Raw genomic sequence first — 23,929 nt, 5'->3', positions numbered from 1 at the left:
TCTATTTTAGCTATTAAGGTATTTTGTCTTTTTCTTTTTTTCTTTTGTACTAAATTCTTAATTTGAAAGACAGTGACAAAACAGTTCAGCAGTTAAAATATATTTGTAGGAGATTTTAGTTTTTATGAATAAGGGAGTCAGTTCATAAAACTTCCACTACACATATATTTATAAAAGTATCGGTAATTGGGATATTGTAAGCTATCCTAAATGAAAAGAAGTTTTTTTTTTTCACTTAATAGGGTAGTATATTTTTACAAAACCTTTAATATTTTTTTATTTCAATGATATTTGATGATGTATCTTTGGACAACTACGATGTAATCTGCCATAATATAGACCTCTGATAATTGTTGAAGTATTTAATATAGATATAATAGTATAATTTGTATTACTAAACTATTATAAACAATATGTAACTAAATATAAGTACTCGTAGATACTCAACTATTGAAACTGGAATGATAAATATTTCAATACACATGTACATTTTTAATAACAGCAAGACTTACAACAATGGAGAATTCCAATATTCCAGAGAACAGAGACTATATGAAAGGATTGTAAGTTTTGGAAAAGCGGGACTTCGAAGCGTGTGCAATTGTGCAGGACCATGTTATAGATCGCGCAACGAAAACTGAGCAGACATATAATTTGTTTTTTTTATATATTTGGTGAGTAAACAATCTTGAGATGTTTCTTAGATAGCATTTTTCATTGTTTGTTATAAAGGATAAAAAAATATTAAAATTTTAATATTTTTATTATTAATAAATAATTGAATAAAAAGTAGATAAAAAAATATATGTATGTTGAAAAAAATATTACAATTGTTAGTAATGGTGACAAGAAACTCTTTCGCTAGCAATGTACCTTACACAGCAACGTATACCGTTATGCCTTAGAAACCGTCATGGTTAATTTTTTGTAAAATCGTCCTTATGGCCTACATTTTATGGATAATATATATATATATATATATATATATATATATATATATATATATATTATATATATATATATATATATATATATATATATATATATATATATATATATATATATATATATATATATATATATATATATATATATATATATATATATATATATATATATTAGATATAGGTACCTTATTTATAGCTTTCTTTAAAAACTTTCTTGAGTGTATAATTACAAATGGGTAAGTATATCTTCTCTTGTAAATTCAAGGAGACCTTATAAGGTAAACTAATGTTTAAACTTCTTTATTGTGAATATAGAATTCTACATTATTAGTAAACAATTAAAACTCACTTTAACATTTATAATATTTATTAATAAGAAAATTTCACTGACGAGCGAAACAAATCCAATTTACCTATTAAATAAGTATCAATAAATTATATATAATTTTTGTGAACGGTTAATTCTATCCTAATAATATATGCGGAACTTTGTAAAGATGGATGAATGGATGTTTAGTACACTTTCATGCAAAAAACTGCTTAACGAATTTGAAAGAAATTTAGTACAAGGGTATGTTATATCCTAACTTAGCACATAGACACTTTACACTTCACAGACAGCATAATACTAATATGCTATTGAGTATATTTGGTTCACATTCATTCGCGACATTTTTAATTGCTATATCTACACCTATAGGTACCTTTTATTGCAGTGCCCACACTATTCAGTGCAACCGGTGCACGAAAGAAAGGAGTCCGAACAAAAAGGACACTCTTTTTGAGTTCTTTATTTCTAGGGTTTGTAGTAAAGTGCGGTTTAATTGCGGGTAGAACTTTCACAGTTCTTTATTACTATTTTTATCTCTGTATATGAATTTAGTTCGACAAATTGTCTCCAATGAGTGTTTATTTCAGCAGCTATTTCTTTTGAGATATAGGCGTCTTTACAAAGACTATTTTATATGATTTAAAATGTCTAGTAAGTTGATGACCCATTTGATAGAAAGTGCGAATCGTTGGTTACTGCCACGAACAATATCACAGGTATTAGAGAATATATTGTGATGACTATAGCTCACGTTTTAAATCGAAATTTAGCTATAGTTGGTTCGAAACAGACCTGATTGATACCTATTTTTTTAATGGATGATACCGGAATGGTAACTATGCTCGCTATGTTGGGTACTAGTAAGGAATAATTGGTGAGGATGAGAATGCAGGTCAGTTTTTTTTATGGGTGATAATGGAATGGTAACCCTGCTTGCGCTATCGGTATACGCTGGCGGGGCACCAGTGAGGGATGATAGGTGAGAATGAAAAGGCAGGTCAGTTAGCCCATCGTGACTAATTCAACGATAAATTAGTCACGATGGTTTCCAGGGGAACCGCGTGGAAATCGACCTGATGAGGTATATTGATAGGAATAGGGACTAATCTTCCCATTACTAACAATCCCTTCCCCCAGGTAATGAATACACCTGAAACTTAGTACAGGACAACGTGGAGGTCGACCTGACTAGGTATATTGATAGCAATGGGATTGGTAGTCCGTATTACTAACAATCCCTTCCCTTCATCTATTTATTTATTTAGGACTTATTATCCAGTCGGATAAAAAACAATATTATTTTTGTGAATTAGAACAGCTGAGTAAAACGTAACGTAAATAGCGGTTAGAATGTTCCTCAACGAAATGAAATGAAACACTATTAATCTTCTACTATATGTTTGCTTGGAAAGACTTACCTATAATATTTTCAAATATTTTATGGCTATTTATAATTTATTCAGATATACAAAGGTTTCTGTGTAATATAGTCTCTTAGAATTGTATTACATTTGAAAAGAATTATCTAATAATATATTTAGGAATTACGTAATGATTGATAAATTTATCTTGACATAGGTGGTTTCAATTTATTTTAATCTTCCTAATATACTTTGGCCGTATAGTTCCGGCATAGAATAGGCCACCCCTTCCTTTCCCGTAAGTGTCATAAGAGGCGACTAAGGGAAGGCGAGGGATGGCCAGCAGCGTCCCTCTTAAAACATCTCTAGGCTTTAGAGATGTTTTAAGAGGTTTTGTGACTGCGGTTGCGAATCTGCCTGCCAAGCGTGGCAACTACTGACAAAACCCCCAAGAGGGAGGACTATGTTAACATAGCAGTGGACAGTTAAAGGTTGTATGATGATATATGATGATGATGAATTTATTTTATGCTGACATAAACTATTGTAATATGTTTAATAAATAAATTGTATTTGTGTACAAACAACAACGTACATTCTGTTGATATATGAGATACGAATTATTATCGAATTTAAAACCTAACTACAACGACGTGGTATTTCTTAAAAAGTTTGTCATTGTAAGAACACTGTCCGGTCGCATTGGCGTTTCGCAAAAATTATACAAGTTTCCTCTGACCAGCGCACAGTGGAACGAAGTTCGAGAGTCGAGGAACGGGTTACGCTTCGCTTACTAACAGTGTTGCATTGCAAAAAATTGTCTTTTGGAGTAGTGGAATTTTTGGAGAGATTTTTTTACATGATGAATATGGGATGGTATTCGTAAATCTTCCTATGCTTTAAGTATACGCGGGTGAGGTACCAATGAGTAATGTACTGACTTGAATTTATCCTGATCTATTATAAATGAAAATAAAGCCAGCCCAGTTAGCCCATTGTGAAGAAATCAAGAATTAACCATGATGGTTTCCAGTGGGGACCACGTGGAGGTTAATCACACAATTATATTATTAGTAATGCGGCTACTCTTTTTACAGAGTGTGGGCTTCCCCCTTATTAAGAGATTTGGGTAATATAGTTGTAAGTTTTAATAGTCGTTAAGTAGGTAGTAAGGTTAGAAATGGTCAGCATGAAGCATATGTTTTTTTCGAGATTGGTAGTTGAGGTTACCAACTTGGTAAATCGTAGTGAAATCTATTTGCTAGTTTTGGTAAAACTAAAATGTATCGAATTGGAGATTTTATTTTTTAATTTGAGGATAAATAAAGCTTCATATCTGGCAACCCTGCTTGCCAGTTACATTCGTTTCGTCCTTCGTCTGTCCATACTGCTCACCTATGCCGCCCCGCGAGACAATAGCGAGCCAATAAAACTTTTATTGTCCGCTATGATTTCGGAAACATTTTTCAAGACGAGTTCTATAAAATTCGCAATTTATTCAAGTCACTGGACGAATTCACTCTGTTTATTGGCATTTCAAACTAAACTTTACAACGGCGACGCGAAAGAATTTGCCCTTTGTTCCCATCATTTGCTCCCTTCTCATTGATGGACATCTTCGAGTAATTTTATTGTTACAAAGGCTAAATTAAATTAACATAATAGATTAGATAAAGTGCGAATAAAAAAACATTGTCTTTGTTTAAGTAAGTTTTGTAGTTAAGATTACGGCATCAACTGTATTTTTTTACAACTTAACAAACAAGTTGACGGCCTACTTGATGGAAAGTGGTCACCCTCGCTTATAGTTACGAACTGCACCGTGGAGACAACAGAGTATACTGCGTCGCCCATCATAGATAGATAGATAGATATATCGTTTATTTGTTTGTTACTAATCACACACAACATGTTCATAAGAATAGATAATACATAAAACAACATAAGATTTATAAAATTGTGTTATTATGTGTGATCTACAGCAATACAAAAAGGTCGAAGCTCAGCGTGGAACATTGTTCAAGGAACAAAACACTGATTTTCAGCTTTAACCCATTTGAGGGTACGTGAAAATAATAACTAAAATAAATATAAAATAAAAAGAACAATATTTTTGGTTATTGTCTGTGCAGTGTGTGTATAATAAAAATAATGTAAATAGTTCAGAGTATAATTTGATATAATTTGAACTGAGTGGTAAAGATAAAGCGCAAAAAAAAAGAAAATATTAATAAGAGAAACATAGAAAAAAAAAAATATTAAAAATCATTACATGAGATTGCAACCGCTAGCCAAGAAATTTCTGTGGAATGCCTAAAATTTGTTTTTATAATAAGTATTCTTTGTGATGTTTTTTAAAACTGTGTACGGTAGTCACCTTTCATATAATACCTTTCACGCGTTGCTATTCTTGAGGACTAAGGTGTTTTGCCTCTGTACTAACCCTGTAATATGGAGGTGATGTTTATTTACGATTAAAATTTTGATATACCAGAGGGAGACTTTATACAAATGTCGTTTGCTTGGGTACCTCTGTCCCATTCGTGTTTCAATCGTGAAGCAATTGTGTTTGCATGCCTGTGTTTCTGTGGGATATGACGTGAATTTACAGGGTACAGAGGAATAACATCGGAGTCCTCAGGAATTGCAACGCATGGGGGTATAATAGACGATTCAGTATACTCTGTTATGTCCATGATACTGCTCATGTCTATAGGTGACGGTTACCACTTTCCATCAGGTGGGCCGTTAGTTTGTTTGGCATTCAATGTTTAAAAAAAAAATATCATGCAATGTTTTTTTACTTATATATTTCACCATTAATTACATGTCTTTCGCCAAAGTATATACAGTTTGTTGTTGATAAATAAGACATTCCTAAATTTATTAAATTTTTAATTTATATTTGAACATGTTTGTTTATAATTCTTAATTGTACATCACATAGAGAAAAGACTACTACAGTCGTACAATGGAGATATTCTAAATAGATATATCATCCAGTCAACCTTAATAAATATTTAATTCTCTAACATAAAAAAAAAATCAACGAATACGAAGTTTCATTTGTGAGGTCTCTCTAAGAGACTAGTAGTGATTGTGTAATAACAACCTCAACTTATTTAGCGTCATGAGATTTACTTCGTATCTCGCGTTCTGACATTCTAACGTTCTACTGATAGGTGTATTGTGCATTAAACGCACTTTGCATCCCGTGGGGGGATCAACAAAGCGGTCGTAAGATAACACATGCCTGATTGGAAAACTAATATAAAGAGATTTATGAACATCTAGTTATGTAATATTAATTTGTACTCAATTAGGTATTTATTTAGATTGTAATATATTCCCCGAAATGTAGGCATGCTTAATGTTACGGTTAACTAATACTTTTGGTTACCTCATTGTGGATTATAGTCATGATATTTATTCGTAAATTGGTACATAGAATTGTAAAAGAAGTAGGTACATAATAATCTATTTTACGGGTCACCAACTGCGGCATGAGTCAAGAGTTTCGATATGTTTTGATGTCGTAATTTCAATTTAATTCAATAGCCACGAAAAAGATGTTATTTCTGTTTATATACTTTTATTATTTGTGGCGTTTCGCCGCCAAATAGATAGAAGAAGGTAAAAAATAGTAAATGAAAAAAGGTCGTCAACACCGCTAGCTCATACGAGTATTAGAAACGAGATAGTCGATCTTGTCTCTGCAATGGACTTTTTCTTCACAAAGAAAACATTTTACCTGTTTATATTTTGTTCACGGAGTGGGCCATAGTGGTAGGGGTTAGGGGGATGAGATAAGAATCAAATAGATGTTGTTTCGCTGCATGGAGCACTGTCGGGCATATGCACGTGGTGACAACCACTTTCAACGTCTTGACACTTGCAGTTGAGATATTAGTGTCTACCACATATAGAATCGAAGTTTCTTCAACCATTTAAAGTTTTTAATGTACAATATTAAAGTTTTTAATGTTCTAGAATAATTAGAATTCTAAAGACTCTTAAGAAGGCAGGTCCCATATTCTATTATGTCCTGATCACGCGGATGGAATCATGGGAAACTAATATATCTTATATATCGTTTTTAAAGAACATTCAACGCGAACGATTCCAATCAGACGTGGACGGAAGATCCGCTTCCGGAAGTCGGAAGAGACGCTGAAAGAGACTGGCTCTTAAAACATTTTGAAATCTAAATATTTTAAGAAAAGATGTAGGTATTGAAATTATTGTATTGGTTCACGAACTATTTTCCTGATAATAGGGGTATTTAATCGAGTGAGAAATATTGTGTATAATTCAACGGACACTTCTTCTATTTGACTTTTTGCGAGGACAATACTTTTTATGTATTTTGTAATATAATTATATTAAATACTTAATAAATTTACCACCTTTTTAGATATCATAAATATTGACTAATTTGGTAATAAATACCTACAGCGGAAAAAAAATAGATATTGAAATGTAATAAAATGAAATAACCAATAAAAATGTTTTGGGAAGGGTGCAATTTATCTAGTCACAAATAAAACATATGTTTTTGGTAACGTTGCGGTTTTGTCATTTAAATAAATTTTTATAAGTAAATAATTACCTTTTATATGGTATTCTGTTAACAACAAATAATATATTTAATGATTTTTTAAAAGTGCGAGGGGATTCTGCATATGAAAAATTGTGTAAAAAGGCTTTTGTTTCATTAAATGAGAATTAATTCCACTATGCAAAATATAAGATAAATTGATATTAGGTATATGAAGTAAATTAATAGGTTTACTTATATGAAACAGAACAAATTATAATTTATTATTATAAATGGCGATTAAGATATTATCATTTTGGGATTTTTACGTTTGACTTCTTTACATGTGGCCTAGGTTTTTACATTGCAATAAACCGTTGTACGTTGAGATTCATAGTGAAATCATTTCCTTAATAATTATAACTAAAAATCACGGGTAGTACTTAAATTATTTGTAAATTAATTTCCAAATACATTTTATTTAGATTTTTCAATGATAGGTATTTTACAAATCTTGTATTCTCCTGTTTTCTCTTTTAAAACTGATTTAATTTTGGTTGTTTTCAATAATAATACAAGGCATTTGGCTATGCCTTATTAAATTGATCTTATTTGTTTGGTTGATGTTTCATTGTAGTCATAAAAATTGACAAAGTTTCGTAATATTTGAAGGCTTTTGTTATCGCCGTGTGGTCTCGGGAAAGAATGGGTCACTTCCTTTTTCGTGGGTGTCGTAAGAGGCGACTAAGGGAATTTATGTTTCGAGGAATGGGCAGCAGTGTCCCTATCAAAACATCACCAAAGCCTAACTGTGGTTACCTACCAACTCACCTACCAAATGTGGCAACTATTAGCAAAACCACCCAATTTATGGAGGAGGTCTATGTTCAACTGATAAGTGCTAATATGATGATTATTATTATTATTATTGTGGCTGGGATGGGCATAAATTGTATAGTGATAAAAATTTCACTTAAGTGTTATTGTCGAAGAAGAAAATAGATGAATATGTTTGTGTGGGTAAAACTGTGCCTAAGTTTTCTTTTAAATGTGTAAAAATGATCACAGAATAGTCAAAACTATTTGAGCGCGCTACATTTCACCTGAAGTATGTTTCGGCTGACGTAACAGTCATGAAACGTATTTTGGCAGAACGATAAGGAAATGACACAAAGAAAACAAACTACAGTCCGCTTCGGCCGAAAATTTGTGAGGGCGAGCGTAGCCGAGAAGGCGGAAGCAAGAGCGGGAGCGATTGAAAGCGCGGACGCGGGCGATGGCGTTTACTGAAATAGTTGGAAATCGATTATTAATTAGTAGTTCGATAAGGGTCACCAAAAATCTAATAATTGGTTATTAAACTTAATCCATTATAACTGATCATCATCATCATATCAGCCGTCTACTGTTCACCGCTGAACATGGGTTCTCTCCAAAAGGCTTTCTATGCTTGGCAGGCGGATTGGCAACCACGGTTAGGTTTTGGTGATGTCTTAAGAGGGACACTGCTCATATCTCAATCATTAAGTTTCCTTGGTCACTTCTTACGACACCCACGGAAAAGAAAGAGGTGGTCTGTTCTGTGCCGGGATCGTACGACATATATTGTGACGGCCTTATAACTGATACTATTTATTAAAAGTAGTGTTCCCTAATAATAGCTAGGAATCGTTTATTAATCGGTAGTTCGATTGAGGTGACAAATAATATCATATTTATTAAATCGATTCAAAACCACGAGAGACGACGCGAAATATTATTGTTTAATAATACTTCAGAATTGATTATTAGGTTAGTTAGTGCTATAAGAGATATCAATAATACAATATAACCAATTATTAATTTAATACATTATCTGATAGACAGACAATGATATTATCAATTAATCGATATATCTATGAACGATAATGAGTTATGGAATATAACTATCCATTAAACTTAAATTAATCTATAGAATTATTAGAATTAGCAATTAATATAATCGATAGTATTTAATACATCGATTGTAAAGTTTTAATCGATTATATCGCGTGGTTAACACTATCAATAAATTTATATAGAATAAATTATTAGGCGACACTATCGCGGAGGTAGCGGCCTCAAAGTTGTTGGACCGATGCGACGCGACGTCAGTGATCGCTCCTAGCGGGTATCTGCCTATCTATCTATCTACCTTTGCACTTTTCCCCGGCGGCCCATTGTTGCTGCCAATATTGGCATTTCCAATTTATCTCACGACGAATAAAGCAAAGTTTAATTAAGTTTGAATTTTTATTAACTATCAAATAAAATTCAATTAGATACGAAAGAATTTTTTAAATAGTTCAAGAGTTTTTTTATTAATTACAACTCCTTGGGGTACAAGTATACTGTATATTTACTGCGTCTGACTTTTTAACACTTCTTTTTAATTATTTTAAGATTGAATCTATTATTAATTAGATTAATCCGTAACTATAAAATCGATTTTATTATTATTAAATTGTATGAATCAGTAACTAACTGTGAGTTGAATATCTGATAAGTAAAGGTTAAGGGAGCTGAAAATTTGCAACCAAAGTAAGTAGGGCACGCAGGAAATCCCATTGGAACAACCTTCGTAAATTCGAGTTATAAGCTAACACTTTATTATAAGATAACGAAGTTATAACAGTTTACTATATTTACTAAAGTTAATTAATTGCAAGAAATAAATTAATTGCGAAATATTCAATCATGCCATTCACGATACTATAATACCACAGTATAAGACACTACACACACTAGTGGTTTAAGGTCTGTGGAATGTCCCAAACAATTATATGACATTTCGAGATGCATTTCTTTATCTAAACGTATTCGTTGGAGTTCTTTAGACTAAGCTAAGTAATAGTATGCTACTCGTGATAGTTCAATTATTATTGAGAGCATATGGTTTATAAAACGTATTCTACTAGCTTTCAAATACAGTTTTCTTACAAGCGAAAACATTGCTTTAAAAACTTTAGTAGATGTTTATTATTCTATCCATTGCTGAACATAGACCTCTCCATAAGGAGGGTTTTGCCAGTAGTTATTATTCTTGGCAGGCGGGTTGGAAACCGCAGCTAGGCTTTGATGAGGGACATTGTTGCCTATCTCTATGGTAAGTTCCCTTAGTCGCATCTTACGACACCTACAAGAATGCAGGGGGTGGCCCATCTATGCCGAGACCCCACGGCAAAAATGTTATGGGATAATCGATCTAGTTTCTGACTAAAACGGAATTAGCCTAAAGACGCAGCGCTTTACTTTTATTGATCGCAGTATAAATGATGCATTTATTTGTGACGTAATACAGCAATATAAGTAAGATTGCAGACAGTAAGACAGTAAGAGTGTATGTAGCCATTTAGTATAAAATTTAATAATATGTGATAAATGTATAGTGATTTGAGCAATTAAGCAATTTAGAGGAAATTTTATGTGTATTGGCTATGGAATTCTATTATTGTGTAAATACTTGTTCACAAGCACTTTTAAATCGTATTTATTTTTAATTAATGTATTTATTTTAATTATTCGAAGTGTTGTTATCTGCTGAGAAGAACTTACTATAAAAAGATATTCACTTATAAAATATTGTAACTTATTTTAAATATAATTGTATGATTGTTTGAACATGAATATTATATGAACCTGCAAGAAACTCAACACTTTTAAATCTCTGTTAACATTATGTGTATTTATTTAAATGTACTATATCTAAAATTACATGGTCATTAAAAGCCTGTACATGATCGACTAATACCATGCACGTTTGTCATACATTTGTAATCGTTTAATGTGTAATAGACTTTGTTTAATAAGTGTTTTTTTTTATTAACAGTCTTAAATTTATTAAAAGGTAGACAAAAAATATCGGTATATATAGGTATATTATAACATTTTTCGGTGTATGTAATATAAAAGTATTACCAGTGTATTTCTAAAAAGAATAAATCATTTTTTAACACAGTCGGTTATAAAATGGTAAATATTGTAAGATTACGCTTAGATCGATATGTGGCTGTAACTCACAAGTATATGCCATTTTACGATAAGTCAAGACACTCAAAGCGTAAACATAATCGGCTCACTAGTCCTTCTACTCAATAAAAATAGATAATGGTCGCGTCTGTAAGCCGCATAAAAAATCATATTTACGAAATAAAAAGAGAAAAAAAATATTTATTAACATGTGTATCATTTTTATTGGTGAGAGGGTAAGCATCCAAAGTGCTCGTCTCATGAAATGTTAACGCTTTTGTATGGTTATTATGCGTATTATATGTAGCACATTCGCTTCAATTTCGTTTCGGCCGCGGCGCGAGACATGTCGTGGCTGGACGATTCAGAATTCGATTTGATAACACAATTACCTAATTTTAAATGTTTTGTGAATTTTAAATAACCTGATGTTTTACAGATAAACTATTAAATAGAAAGTCTTGACAAGTACTCACATTTTTTTTATTATCATATTACTACATATTACGACGTCGCTTGAAGGATAAGTAGGTATGAAGCTGAAGTGGCAATATGCTGGTCGCATAACTCGAAGAGCCGATAACCGATGGGGAAGAAAGATTCTTGAAATATGACCCCATGCAGGTAAACGTAGTGTAGATTGATACCCTACTAAATGGAGCGACGACCTCAAAACATTACAGAGAGTCAGTGGATGCAAGTGGCTCGGGTCTGTTCCTTATTGTAGTTTATGGAGGAGGCCTATATAAGAAAATGACTAATTATTATTAGATGAATGCAGATTAATAGGGAGTCAGTGTGTAGTTGGCTTAGGACCGTTCCTTATGGCAGTCTATGAGGGAGGCTTATGTTCAGCAGTGAACAATTAACGGCTGAGATGATGATGATGATGATGATCATGCTAATAGTTTTTACTCTCAATTTCGTTCGCTTGGCCAGGAAAAAGTAGTTATGTACGGACGTGACTAATTTTAAAAAGGCTGTTTCTCAATTACTTGTATGTTAAATTTTATGATGACTAGTTGAGCCGTAAAAGCGTCAAAAGGTAACAGACAAACTTACTTGCTCATTTATAATATTAGTAAGGATTATGTTCTACATTATCTATTATTGTTTTCCAAAATAAAACAATACAGTGGCATAAAGAACAGGTTAAAATACATACGTAAAAGTACAAAAGGCAGTAAAATATACATTATATTATTAAAAAAAAAAAAGTGTATTTTTATTATCACGATTAAGGGTTCCAGGTTTTTTCATGATTAGTGTAATTTAATTTTTATTATTACTATTTTTTCACATCTTATAACAGTAATAAAAAAGAACTAATATTAAACAAGTGTCTGCTACATAGCATACATTGTATATTCAGCGGTCTATTTCAGTTAAGATTGAACACGCAACGCTCACGATTGACGTATTATCGTCGAATAGCCTTCTAAGAAACAATTTCTATGACTGTCGGCCCATTTAATTTAACAGACAATATAAACCGTGCACGAGCGATTTGTCAACGAAATGAATCTCAACAAAGGGCTTATTCATTTCAGTGGCAACTTGTTGTACGCGACCGTTTTAATTTCATAAGTCGTTTATCATAATCAAGGCTATGGGTGGGTTGGGGGTTGATTCCCAACCCGTGTCACTGTCTCGTCGACGGAGTACGGAGGACATCGGATACCTGCTTGGACAATGGGGCCTCATTGTGGACACGGCTTACCATATGGCTTTTGAAGATAACTAGATTCTTATTTCCTTAGCTCGTTTAGCCATACCAATATGTATTTTAGTATAACAACAATTTATTTATTTATTTTTCTTATTATTTTTTAATTAGTAGATATTTGTTGTCTTGTTTCTCATAATACAGGATATCCTAACTTGACAACTAAGTGATTAGTGTAATTATTAGGAGTGGCTAATACCTATATAGCAACATCTATATATTTTAGTTCAATATTTATATATTGGTCCAATAACGAATATGGTAAAATTTGTTATCCAAAAAATAATATTAAACAACAGACTTGGTAATATTCGAAAATAGGTATTCGACCGATATGAGCGACATCGAAATGGGTGGATGACCTTTTTTTCGTTATCAATATTCAGGGAAACCCATTACATAGATATTGGATCAATATCCATATTACCGATGCCTAATTATTATGTGGCACCTATTATTATCATTCATGTGAACAATAAAAAATAGACTGAGGACCAACCTAAAAAAAGTGATAACAGTCGCCTGTAGAGACATCTCGATATTTTTTTACAATTTGGTCAATGTTCAGATTATTACCAAACATGTGAAGTCTTGATGTAAAAAGATGGAACTTGAAATGGGCCAAGATAATGTAAGTGACACATTGAGAAATTTTTCTTTCGAAAATATGTAAAGTTTGGAGAGAAAGTATTTGCCTCCACACTTATACTATATATAGCATAATATGTAAATGTACATAGCTGAATACTTATTACGAATAATCTCACAGATAATAAAACGTACATTAACGTTTTCTAAATAACATAAAAAAAAAAATGTGAAAAAGCTAATTATATAAACAGCAATAAAAGTTCTCAAGGGATAATTTGGAGAATGAGTAAGATACTTGATTAAAATATAAGTTTTAGCTAGTTCATTTCTAATTGTAATATTTTTGTAATTTTTAATAATTTTTTTTGTGATGATAATGTAATGGCAACCCCGCCTGCGCTATCGGTATACGCTGGCGGGGCACCAGTGAGGGAAGTGAGCGAGTGAGGGAATCACGACGAATTCCACTAGAATGAATCATGATGGTTTCCAGGGGAAACCACTTGGAGGTCGACTTCAATGAGTCAATTAGACCCCATTACTAACAGTCCCTTTCCCCCCTCTAATGATATTTTTTTTTGATGGGTGAAAATGGAATGGACACCCCGCCCGCGCTTACGAAATACGCTGGCGGAGCACCAGTGAAGGGAGATAAATGAGAATGAAAACAGGTCAGTTAGCCCATCATGATGATGATTCATCAGGAATTAACCATGATAGTTTCCAGGGAGAACCGCGAGGAGATCGACCTGGTTAGGTATATTGCTAGCAATAGGATTCTCAGTCTCCATTACTAACAATCCCTTTTCCCCCTCTAATGATCATTAGGTGGGAGAAGAGGATTGTTATTAATAAGGACAAGTGTCTCTTTAGCAATATACTGTCTCCACTAGCAATATACTGACAGGTTAACCTCCTTACAGTTACAAATGTTCTTGCCAAGTACTTTTTGGTGACTATGGGCTAATTACCCTGATTTCATCATTATGTGTCATCATTTATTAATGTCCACCAGTGAAAATCATTAGTAAAAATAGGGCTTTCATTTAAAAAAAAATTAGTAAGTTACTTTAATAAACAATAAATTTGAATCGACAGAAGTTACGTAAAAGTTATAAAGTATTAAAACTAAAAAAAAAACCCTTTCCATATTAATGGATCGCCAATAAATCAAATAGGTAGATATCTACTTACTAAATAGTTCGTGACTATCGTCCCTAATTTAATATGCCCGATCGAGATCCACGAGTTGGGATGGGGTTGCAATTTTTATTGAAATACTTACTCTACTTAGATAAAATAAATCTATATTTATTTAGTCTCAATAGTGGTTTCTGTATTAAATATGTTTATTCTTAATATATACTTATACTTAGGTAAATGTATCTTATATTACAAAGTGTATGTTAAATGTTGCCGTGTGGTCCTGGCATAGAAAAGCCTATCCCGTCTTTTTCTGTGGGCGTCGTAAGAAGCGACTAAGGGAATTTAATAGTCAGGGAATGGGCAGCAGCGTCCCTCTTAAAACATCTCCATGGCCTAACTGAGGTTGCCAATCCGCCTGCTAAGCGTGGCGACTACTAGCAAAACTCCTTAATAGAGGCATACCTATGTTCAACAGTGGACAATGAACGGCTGATATGGTATGGTAAGGTATGTTAAGTATTATATCTATTATTATCATACTTATAATGTAACTGTATCTTACATAAAGTATTCTGTGTTATTCAAGAATATTTGATCTATCTATAGTTTTTTCTATAGCTGAGGATTTAAATGTTATATCTTTGTAGGCACCCTGAAATTTTCGCGACGTAACCTGCCCTTAATAATAGAATATAGTCTTTATAACACAGCTGTTTTGCGGCAAACGATAAACGAATTTGGTACAAAGTTTTCCTATGGAAAAATACCATATGCCAAATTTCCATTTTATTATTATCATTTACTAGTTATATCCCCCCGCTTTGCCCATTCATATTATGATGTTAAATAGCATATTCTTTAAGAAAAGAGCTATGAAACACAAAAAGAATTTTTCATATCCTACTGGTAGTTCCAGAGATCAGCGTCTCCAAACAAACAACCAAATTCTTCCGCTTTATTATATTAGTATAGATTTATGAGTTTGGGAATTGTACTACGTTAAGGTATAAGCCATTTGGTAGAATAAATAACATAAATGCACCATTTGCTTATCACAATTCCAGTCTAGGTCTCAGTGGTTTGGAAGTGAAATATATTGTGAGTTGACACAGGCAACAATTTGCTTTTAAAGCTAGCCTATCGACGATTTGTCGGAGCTCTAGGGATATACCTTGCAGACGTGGCAAACAATTGAAATCGTGGGAACCTAAATAATAAAGATCGCGTGGAGGCTCAGTGACGTAATAAGGGCAAAATGGCGGGATAAACGGTCAATGTAATTTCTTGCTGATTAATGTAATAATAGAGATGTAACTGTTATTGTCACATAAGTTCTTGGATATATTACTGTTTTTTAATTTACTTTACCGAGGTTATTATGTCCAATGCGCCCTTCTTAGTTACTGCAAGTTCGTCTCTGAAGTCACCCCTCCATAGCAGAATAGGCTTAGTCGTACAAAATTGGAGTAATAAAAGAGGAATGCTTGCGAAAGTTTCGCAATAAAGCCAACGAGTATCGACTGTTAAGAAGTAAAGAGTTCTACGGTATAATGTTGTGTGTATGTGTGTGTGTGTGTGTGTGTGTGTGTGGTGTGTAAATATAGATATGACGTATGATTGGAGCGGAATAGTTTATATAAAACGATGAGTTTGTTTTGTAGTAAGTATAAAAGATGTCTTCGGAGTTCTCTCAGTAGAAAAAGTCCAAATTATTGGAACGAGAAAATTGGAATATAAAAGTTTGTAAAAAAGTTTGGAGGTTTTATAATCACGTTTAAATGATGAAATTTCGGTTTATTTTTTGGTATACATAAAATATGATATTAATATAATACACAGAAATAGCTATGGGATATAAAGTACAAGCACAGTATTAAGAAGTACTTTTAACAAGCAAATTATTACAATATAACATTCCATTGTAGAATTCAATTCGTTAAATTAATTTATTACAAAGAAATATTAAAATTGATACATGTAAATTAAATAAATTTAGATCGTTAATCAGTGTGTGTTACTCTTTATCTTCTTGATGTATTAAGATATTATGCCTTTTTACATTGCAGAGCAGGTAAAGCTGTCGTCCTGTAAACCAGCTCTGAGATTTTCATGTACAATGAAAACAGCCTACAAATTCTTAACATCAGTGAAATCTTCGCATCAATACCAATAGTAATAATACAGCAAAATTGGAAAAACCATGGTACTCTCTATCTTATACAAATAAAACTCTTAACTAGTTAACTATTCGTATATGAACAAGTAAATCAATTTAAATGAACATTTACTGTCATTGATCGCGTATTAAAAACTGTATACACAATGGCGTATAATCTTTTAGGCAATATACAGGGGAACGTGAAAAGTTCGTTGAAAATTCATGAATAAATGAACCTGGGAAATAGACAAATTAAGGCATTCCCTCCACGTAGCGTATCTCGTTCCAAAGACGGTACACTTAACGTTTTTCGACTGTTTCGCGTGGAAAATAATTACACGGTGTGGGTGACGTATGAGCGCTATTTAAGCCCGACCTAAAGAGTAATAGCTGCGATAAACACTCGCAATTAAAGCATTGCCACCCGACGCACGCCTTTCTTTGCGTTTCTCTTAATGGAGATATGTTAGTTTGGCCAGCAACGGCGCGTTATTGTTGAAACATTTTATTACGCGCTATACCATAGCCCTCAGGAATGCCAACGTGTCAAGAGCACTGTGGGTGTCACAGTGTAATCTCTGATATTAGTGATGACTGTATCACCTTCCACTTACAATTGGGTAGGTAATCGGGAAATTTACCATTGCAAGTAGTTTAAAAAAATCATTATTGCTATGAAATATAAGAAGTGAAATTAAAATATAGTGCTAATTATTGTTAAACGTTTATTGTAATTCATAAAAATATTAAAAAACTGTAGATTCTTTTTATTTACTAAATAAGCGTCTATGACTTTTAATATATCGCAACTAATCGTTCATTATTTTAGTACTTTGGGGAGAAAATACAGTAAAAGTCGATACAAATTTATTAATTCACTAAGGTTTAAATATTTACGATGGTCTTTGAAAAGAAGCATGTTATCAATTTGTTTAATGTAACGTAACGTGATTAGAGATGGGCAATCCACCTGGGTGGGTTTAAAGTCTGGTGGGTAAAAACCGGGTGTTTTGGGTTTATTGGGTTTAAACCCCATAAACACCCAAATTTTTGGGTGTTTATGATTTTGTACTTCATCATCGTCATCTCAGCCGCAAGACGTCCACTATACTGGACATAGACAATATTATTATGCAGCCTACAGAATAAAAAACTTTTAATTGGATTTTGAGTTTATTAAGAAAGAGATGAAAGTAAAATGTAAAACTACAGTCAATCACTGTCAGATTCAGAGTTATTACAAGCGATGAATTGTATAGGTTCGATAGGCTCTATTTCGTCTAAACTGTTATGTTCATTTACTTGCTCAATGAAAGCTTCTAAGGTATTTTCTTCATTAAACTGAATGTCCTCGCATTCAGCTTTATGTTTAAGATTCCAGTTATAACAAATGAATGAAATTTTTTCAGTTCTTTCAGTTGTAAGTCGATTTCTTTTGTTATTATGTATGTAGCCTTGGATACTAAAGGAACGCTCAGTGGCTGCCGAAGTACAGGGAGCTGATAGAATACGAATCGCTACTTTGCTTAACTCAGTGGAACCACAAATACCTTTCCACCATATTAGGGGCTCAATGCTATCTAATGAGCTCCATACAAATCCTCTGGCCCAAAAGTTTTCTTTAGCTTTATAACACGCCAAATCTGCCATTACATTTGACAAACTTAAGTGTTGGCTTAAATTGTAGATAAACTCCATACCCTTAAGTTCTTCCTCTTGAGTAAGTTCGACTCCTAGAGTCTTGGGGTCTAGAATATATGCTGCAAAATGTATTGGCCTCATTGCCATATTGCATCTTGAAGATACTGATGTTAGAATCTGCTGTTTGCTTTCTTCGCTCAATGTCGAAATCTCATTTAATGCAAAACGTATCTTAGCTTGTACATCTCTAAATGTAATGTATGTGCGATGCAAACGATTCTGGTCGCTCTCTAAGTAAAATATGCTTTCAGTGACTGGTTCCAAAATACTTATACATTCCCCTGTCTTCGTCCAGAAATCATCACTTAGAATTAAATCTTTAATATCTCTTGAAATTACCACATCTTCTCTAACTGTTAATATTTGCAAAGCTATCTTATTTGCTTTCAAACTTTTTAACGAAGTAACATGACTTCCCCATCTTGTAGCACAAGGCAATTTTAGTGTTTGTGTAGAATCTTCACCCTGCCTTGATTTTATCAACAAGGAACTTAATCGTTGACTCCTTTTAACAGTTTTTATTATATTTATGGCTTGCATAATAAACACAGTTACTTCTTGTATCTTTACAATATCTTGGCACAACAAGTTAAGGAACCGAGCACAGCAACCGAGAGGAACAACATGTGGATATTTGAGTTTTGTTAATTCGAATGCCTTTTGTATATTTCTAGCGTTATCGCCAATAAGTACAAGAAACTTATTTGCTCCATACACTTTCATTACTTTTTCAACTTCTTGGCTAAGGTATTCACTAGTGTGAGGATTACTTTCTGTATTCAAACTTTTAACGTATGCAGGTTGAGGTTTTGATATAAGAAAGTTTATTATTCCTTCATTTCTTAAATTAGACCAGCCATCGCACTGAAGGTGTAAGTAACTACAAGCATTTAGTTCCTCATTTAACTCAAAACGCATTTCTCTATATATTTTATCTAAGTATTTTGTCGCTAAAGCTTTACGTGAAGGTATTTTAAATTTTGGTTGCAATTTTTCGAAAAATTGTATCCATAAAGGATGTTGCACCATCGATAATGGCGTCCCTGTTACAAATATAGCTCTCGCTAATTCTGTTTTTATATGATCATCGGTGTCTTGAAACTCAGCATTTATTGTAGTGTTAGCAGACGACGAGGGGCTTATAAAAGAATCATTTGTCTCTATCTCTGACAGTCCAGACATTTTGGTTTTGGACGAGCTATCTTTTATAAGTTTCATAGAGTCTTTTAATGTTTCTGGAGATTTTGGACAAGTGATAAGATGTTGAAGCATTTTGGCAGCATTACTGAATTTGTAGACCTTATTACAAAGCTTGCAAGAAACAGACTTGTTTGGTAAAGTACGGTAGTGCTCCCATATGCGTAAATCTTTAGGTCTCCCCATTGAACCTAAAAAAATGAACGATGATTAGTTGGTCTGACGAAAATTCAACAATAGAGTGCCTATTTTTTTACAATGATTATTTCTTGTTATTTACAATAAATTTATTAAAAAAATAATAAAATAAATACAAAAAACCTTTGTAAAATTACATCTCCTCGGAGGATTAAACGCAGACGCTAGTTTATTATCGTATTGTTCTGTATTTTTCTCAGCAAGTTCTTTAATTCGATTAGGTACTTACGCATATTATGTTAAAAATAAATATCTAGTACACATCTTAGGCTATCCACCATTATTATCCAATGACGACTCTCAGCTAACTATGCACTATCATCCAAAATAAACGTGTATGGAAAATTTTATCCCAGTCGGTTGAGGATTGAGGATAATTGCATCAACATACGAACATACCTACATACTTTTATTTACATAACGCAAGCTAAATAAAAGCTTGTAATAATACATCTAATTTTAAGTTAAAATTGTTAAGTGATCATGATATAATTGTATGATTCAAAAATCCACTTACCTTTAATTATTTCTTGTTAAGTATAAATATTATTTCAAATCTGCTCCCTTAATATGCACTTTTTTACTGCTTTTCCTACCTAACACGTTACCAGGAAGTCACGTTACCAGAGTCAGAGTAATAGTGAACACGTTTGACAGTGATTGTCGTCGCCTCATATTCAGCGTCGACGAATAGGGGAATCCCCAGTCATAATGTATTGCATGCGTGGCGGTCTTACTTCAAATCCATAAACAAAGAGATAATTACAGAACTCGATACTAGATGGCGCTGTTTTTGTTTGAAGAAAGTTTGCGGGCTAAAATACATAGAATTTCATCAATGACTTCCACAAAGAACAACATTTCTGTTTTTTCTAAGTCCGTATCTCTTCCGTATATTTCATAAGATATAAGCTTGGGCTACATTGTTATGCAACGTGATTTTGTCGCTGTCTTGCTAGCAGGGTTGACAGATATACGATTTAAATCGTACTCATACTATTATTTGTCTATTTTTTAATGTACGATCGTAAAGATTATGATCGTAATTCGCACAAAAACATACGACTTTTTGGTTACCTGGCAACATTTTTATTATGAAACGAACATGCTCACATCATCAGTCACATGCAACAATTTATTGGGGATTTCCCCTTCACATCTGGCAGTCCTGCTTGCTAGAATATAGGTAAGTCAGCCACAGTTACTGACGATCGATATTTAAAGGGTATTGTTTTTGTGCTAAATATTTCATAAAAACGTTATTTAATACTTTGTGGATTATTAATTTAGTTGATAATCACTGGAAGTAAAATGGATGCTAATTTGAGAGATCAAGATCTTCGTATAAAACAGTTAATAAAAGAAAATCTACGTAAGTACTCTTTTTATACCTAGGTAGGTAAGGTATAATAAACACAAAAGGTACTTAGATCGCGTGTGTTCGAAGCATTTATTCTAATAAATTTAATTTAAAATTGTAGAAAGAAAAAAATGTCTGCCAAGCCGTAGCCGAAGCCGATCTCCAAATATATTTGGCGATAGTGAGACCCAGTGTCCAGATGATTTACCCAGCGTCGTCGCAACAAAGAAAAAAACGAGGATAAAGTAAAAGAAAATTTACTGAAAGAAGAAACAAACTGTTCTAAATGCTTAATTTATGGAGAAGAGGATAAAAGAAATGAGTATTTCGGACTGTTAGTGGCTCAAGAATTTAAATATATACGGCCATGTGTGCGAACGAGGTGTTATGAAGAAATTTTAAAGTATCTACGGGAAGCAAAAGGCCAACATGTTGATCAACTGCAACATGAAAACACTGAAAATTAATTACTTTCATTTTATTATATATAGATTTTTAAAATTTCCTGAAATATTATTAGTTAACGTTTTATTTAATATTGTAGAATTGATCAATACAATTTATAAAAATAATTTATTGGTATTACTTACATATTTTCAAAAAAATACGTAAAAACCTATTTTTTTGGGTGATTATGGGAGTTTATGGGTGTTTATTGGGTTTTTACCAAAGCACCGGGTTTAAACCCGGTGCTTTGCCCATCTGTAAACGTGATATCTTCACAGTTCACTTGTTTAAATCCGGCTCGAAGCACTAATTTCTTATGTGGGAGACTGGACTAATTACTGAAAGCACGGTTATCAATTTTTTTTTCTAAATCAAATACAACTCATTTTACTTGCTGATAGTATTTTTGTATAAGTGAAAGAAGTTTTTAATCGTTTTTCTTGAGTTTATTGAGGGATCATTGTAATGACAAACAAAAATGTTTTTTTCCTACTAAACTAATATTATATATCTAACGCATGTAACGTGTGTGTAAAAAAACGTACTCGTTATGAAATATCATTAATTTATTATTTACTAGATGTAAATAATAAATTAATGATATTATCAAATCTATGATTATGACGTTATTTATCTGTTTATAAATCTGTGCTGTGCAAACATGTGGCAGGCACTTCTAATGTACGACCAATATGGCTTCACTTCCCTGGGCTGCTGATATAACACTTGCGTTTATGACTTGTATTAGTTTACTAGTTCTAGACTCGAACATGTTCTGTATAAACTAATCTATAAATGGAATTGCTATTGCTCCCGATACATTTTGTATATGAGTTGCCTGTTTCTAGCTCCTGCTTAGTTGAATTCAATTAATATTAGACTATTACGTCCATTACATAAGATTTATTATTTAATTAAAAACTGGTATTAAATAATTAACATATTACATTATGATATTATATATATTAAATACAACCTTTGAGGGTCATCATCATAATCATCTCTTAACAGTTTACTACTGACAAACTTGCCGCGCTTGGCAAGCGCATTAGCAACGGCAATCAGACTTTAGAGATGTTTTAAGAGGGACGCTGCTGTCCATCCCGGAAACCATTCATTGGGAAAGGAAGGGGTGGCTTATTCTATGCCAGGATCACACAGGATCACTTTTGAGTGTAATATTCTTTATTATTAAATTTTAAAAAGTTTAATAATTATAATAATGTTGTAATTTTTGCCAAAATAATGTCTTAACTCGACCCGACGATACGATATACACTTTTTGACAAGACTGGTATGTGAACAAAATGAGAAAAAAAAATCTTATTGATAAAAAATAACCATCAAATTAATCTTTTTAACTGACTTAAAAAAGAAGGAGGATCTCAATTTGGTTGTATTTCCTTCGTCAGTAGTAAACCGATTTGAAAAATTTTGGAAACCGATTTGGAAATATCTAAAAGGATATATTTACAGATTTGTTTCATAGATATTTTATCGAAATCGGTTTAATAGTTTAGTTTTTAAATCAAAATAATTGATTTTGCTATAATTGTAGTTTTTTTTGTCTAACACAATTTTACTATAATAAACGTAACAAAACCAAAAATTACAACTAAGAACCTTCTTTTCTAAAAGGTGATAAATAAGTATTATATCTACTAATTTCATAAAATTTAAATGAACTAGTATTATCTTTAATCTTATTTAAAAAAAAAGATTTTTTTGTCGGTTTAAAATCTAGTAATAGGAGAAACATTTTGTGTGCAACTGCAAAATAAATTTATTGTGCATTAAGCTTATTATAACCAACAGTGCAATCATGCCATGTGTTACGTATAAAATAAAGATTTTAATTAAAAAACTTTTATATAATGTTGCGTGTGTGTAAATACCAGAGTTTATAATTAAAAACATTAATAAAGCAACTATATTAGTTTTATTGTTTAATTATACTTTAGCATACAAAACTTTATAATAGGAAGTCGGTTGAAGTAAGACCACAATTAAAGGACCGTTGCAATTTCAGAGAAGTGTTAGCTGGTAATTATTTCTTAGTAGATCTCGTTTGTTATTTCTGAAGAATGTTTCAAGGATGGATGTTAATAATATAACAGCCCGATTCTTAACAATATAAGTTATTTCGTTAGCAATGGGTCAGGTCAACCTTCACGTGGTCCCCCTGGAAACCATCGTGGAATTTTTGATGATAGATTGAAGGATGGGATGACAGTGAATTTAC

The 23,929-nt window shown here is 32.5% G+C and overlaps 1 protein-coding gene across 1 annotated transcript; it reads right to left on the bottom strand.

The window, feature by feature from the left end:
* Positions 1–17,736: 17,736 nt before the first annotated feature.
* LOC128200634 (uncharacterized) lies at positions 17,737–21,365 on the bottom strand. Its single transcript, XM_052894702.1, has 2 exons — positions 20,398–21,365; positions 17,737–19,873 (listed from the first exon to the last, which is right to left on the bottom strand). Exon 2 carries the CDS (start codon positions 19,866–19,868, stop codon positions 17,997–17,999), a length of 1,872 nt encoding a protein of 623 aa, XP_052750662.1. The 5' UTR covers positions 19,869–19,873; positions 20,398–21,365; the 3' UTR covers positions 17,737–17,996.
* Positions 21,366–23,929: the final 2,564 nt, after the last annotated feature.

This window comes from Galleria mellonella, unplaced genomic scaffold (genome assembly GCF_026898425.1).
Source record: "Galleria mellonella isolate WM207_F2 unplaced genomic scaffold, CSIRO_AGI_GalMel_v1 utg223, whole genome shotgun sequence".
Taxonomy (NCBI): domain Eukaryota; kingdom Metazoa; phylum Arthropoda; class Insecta; order Lepidoptera; family Pyralidae; genus Galleria; species Galleria mellonella.
Note: the sequence above shows the minus strand (reverse complement) of the source record. Positions and strands in the feature narration are given on the sequence as shown.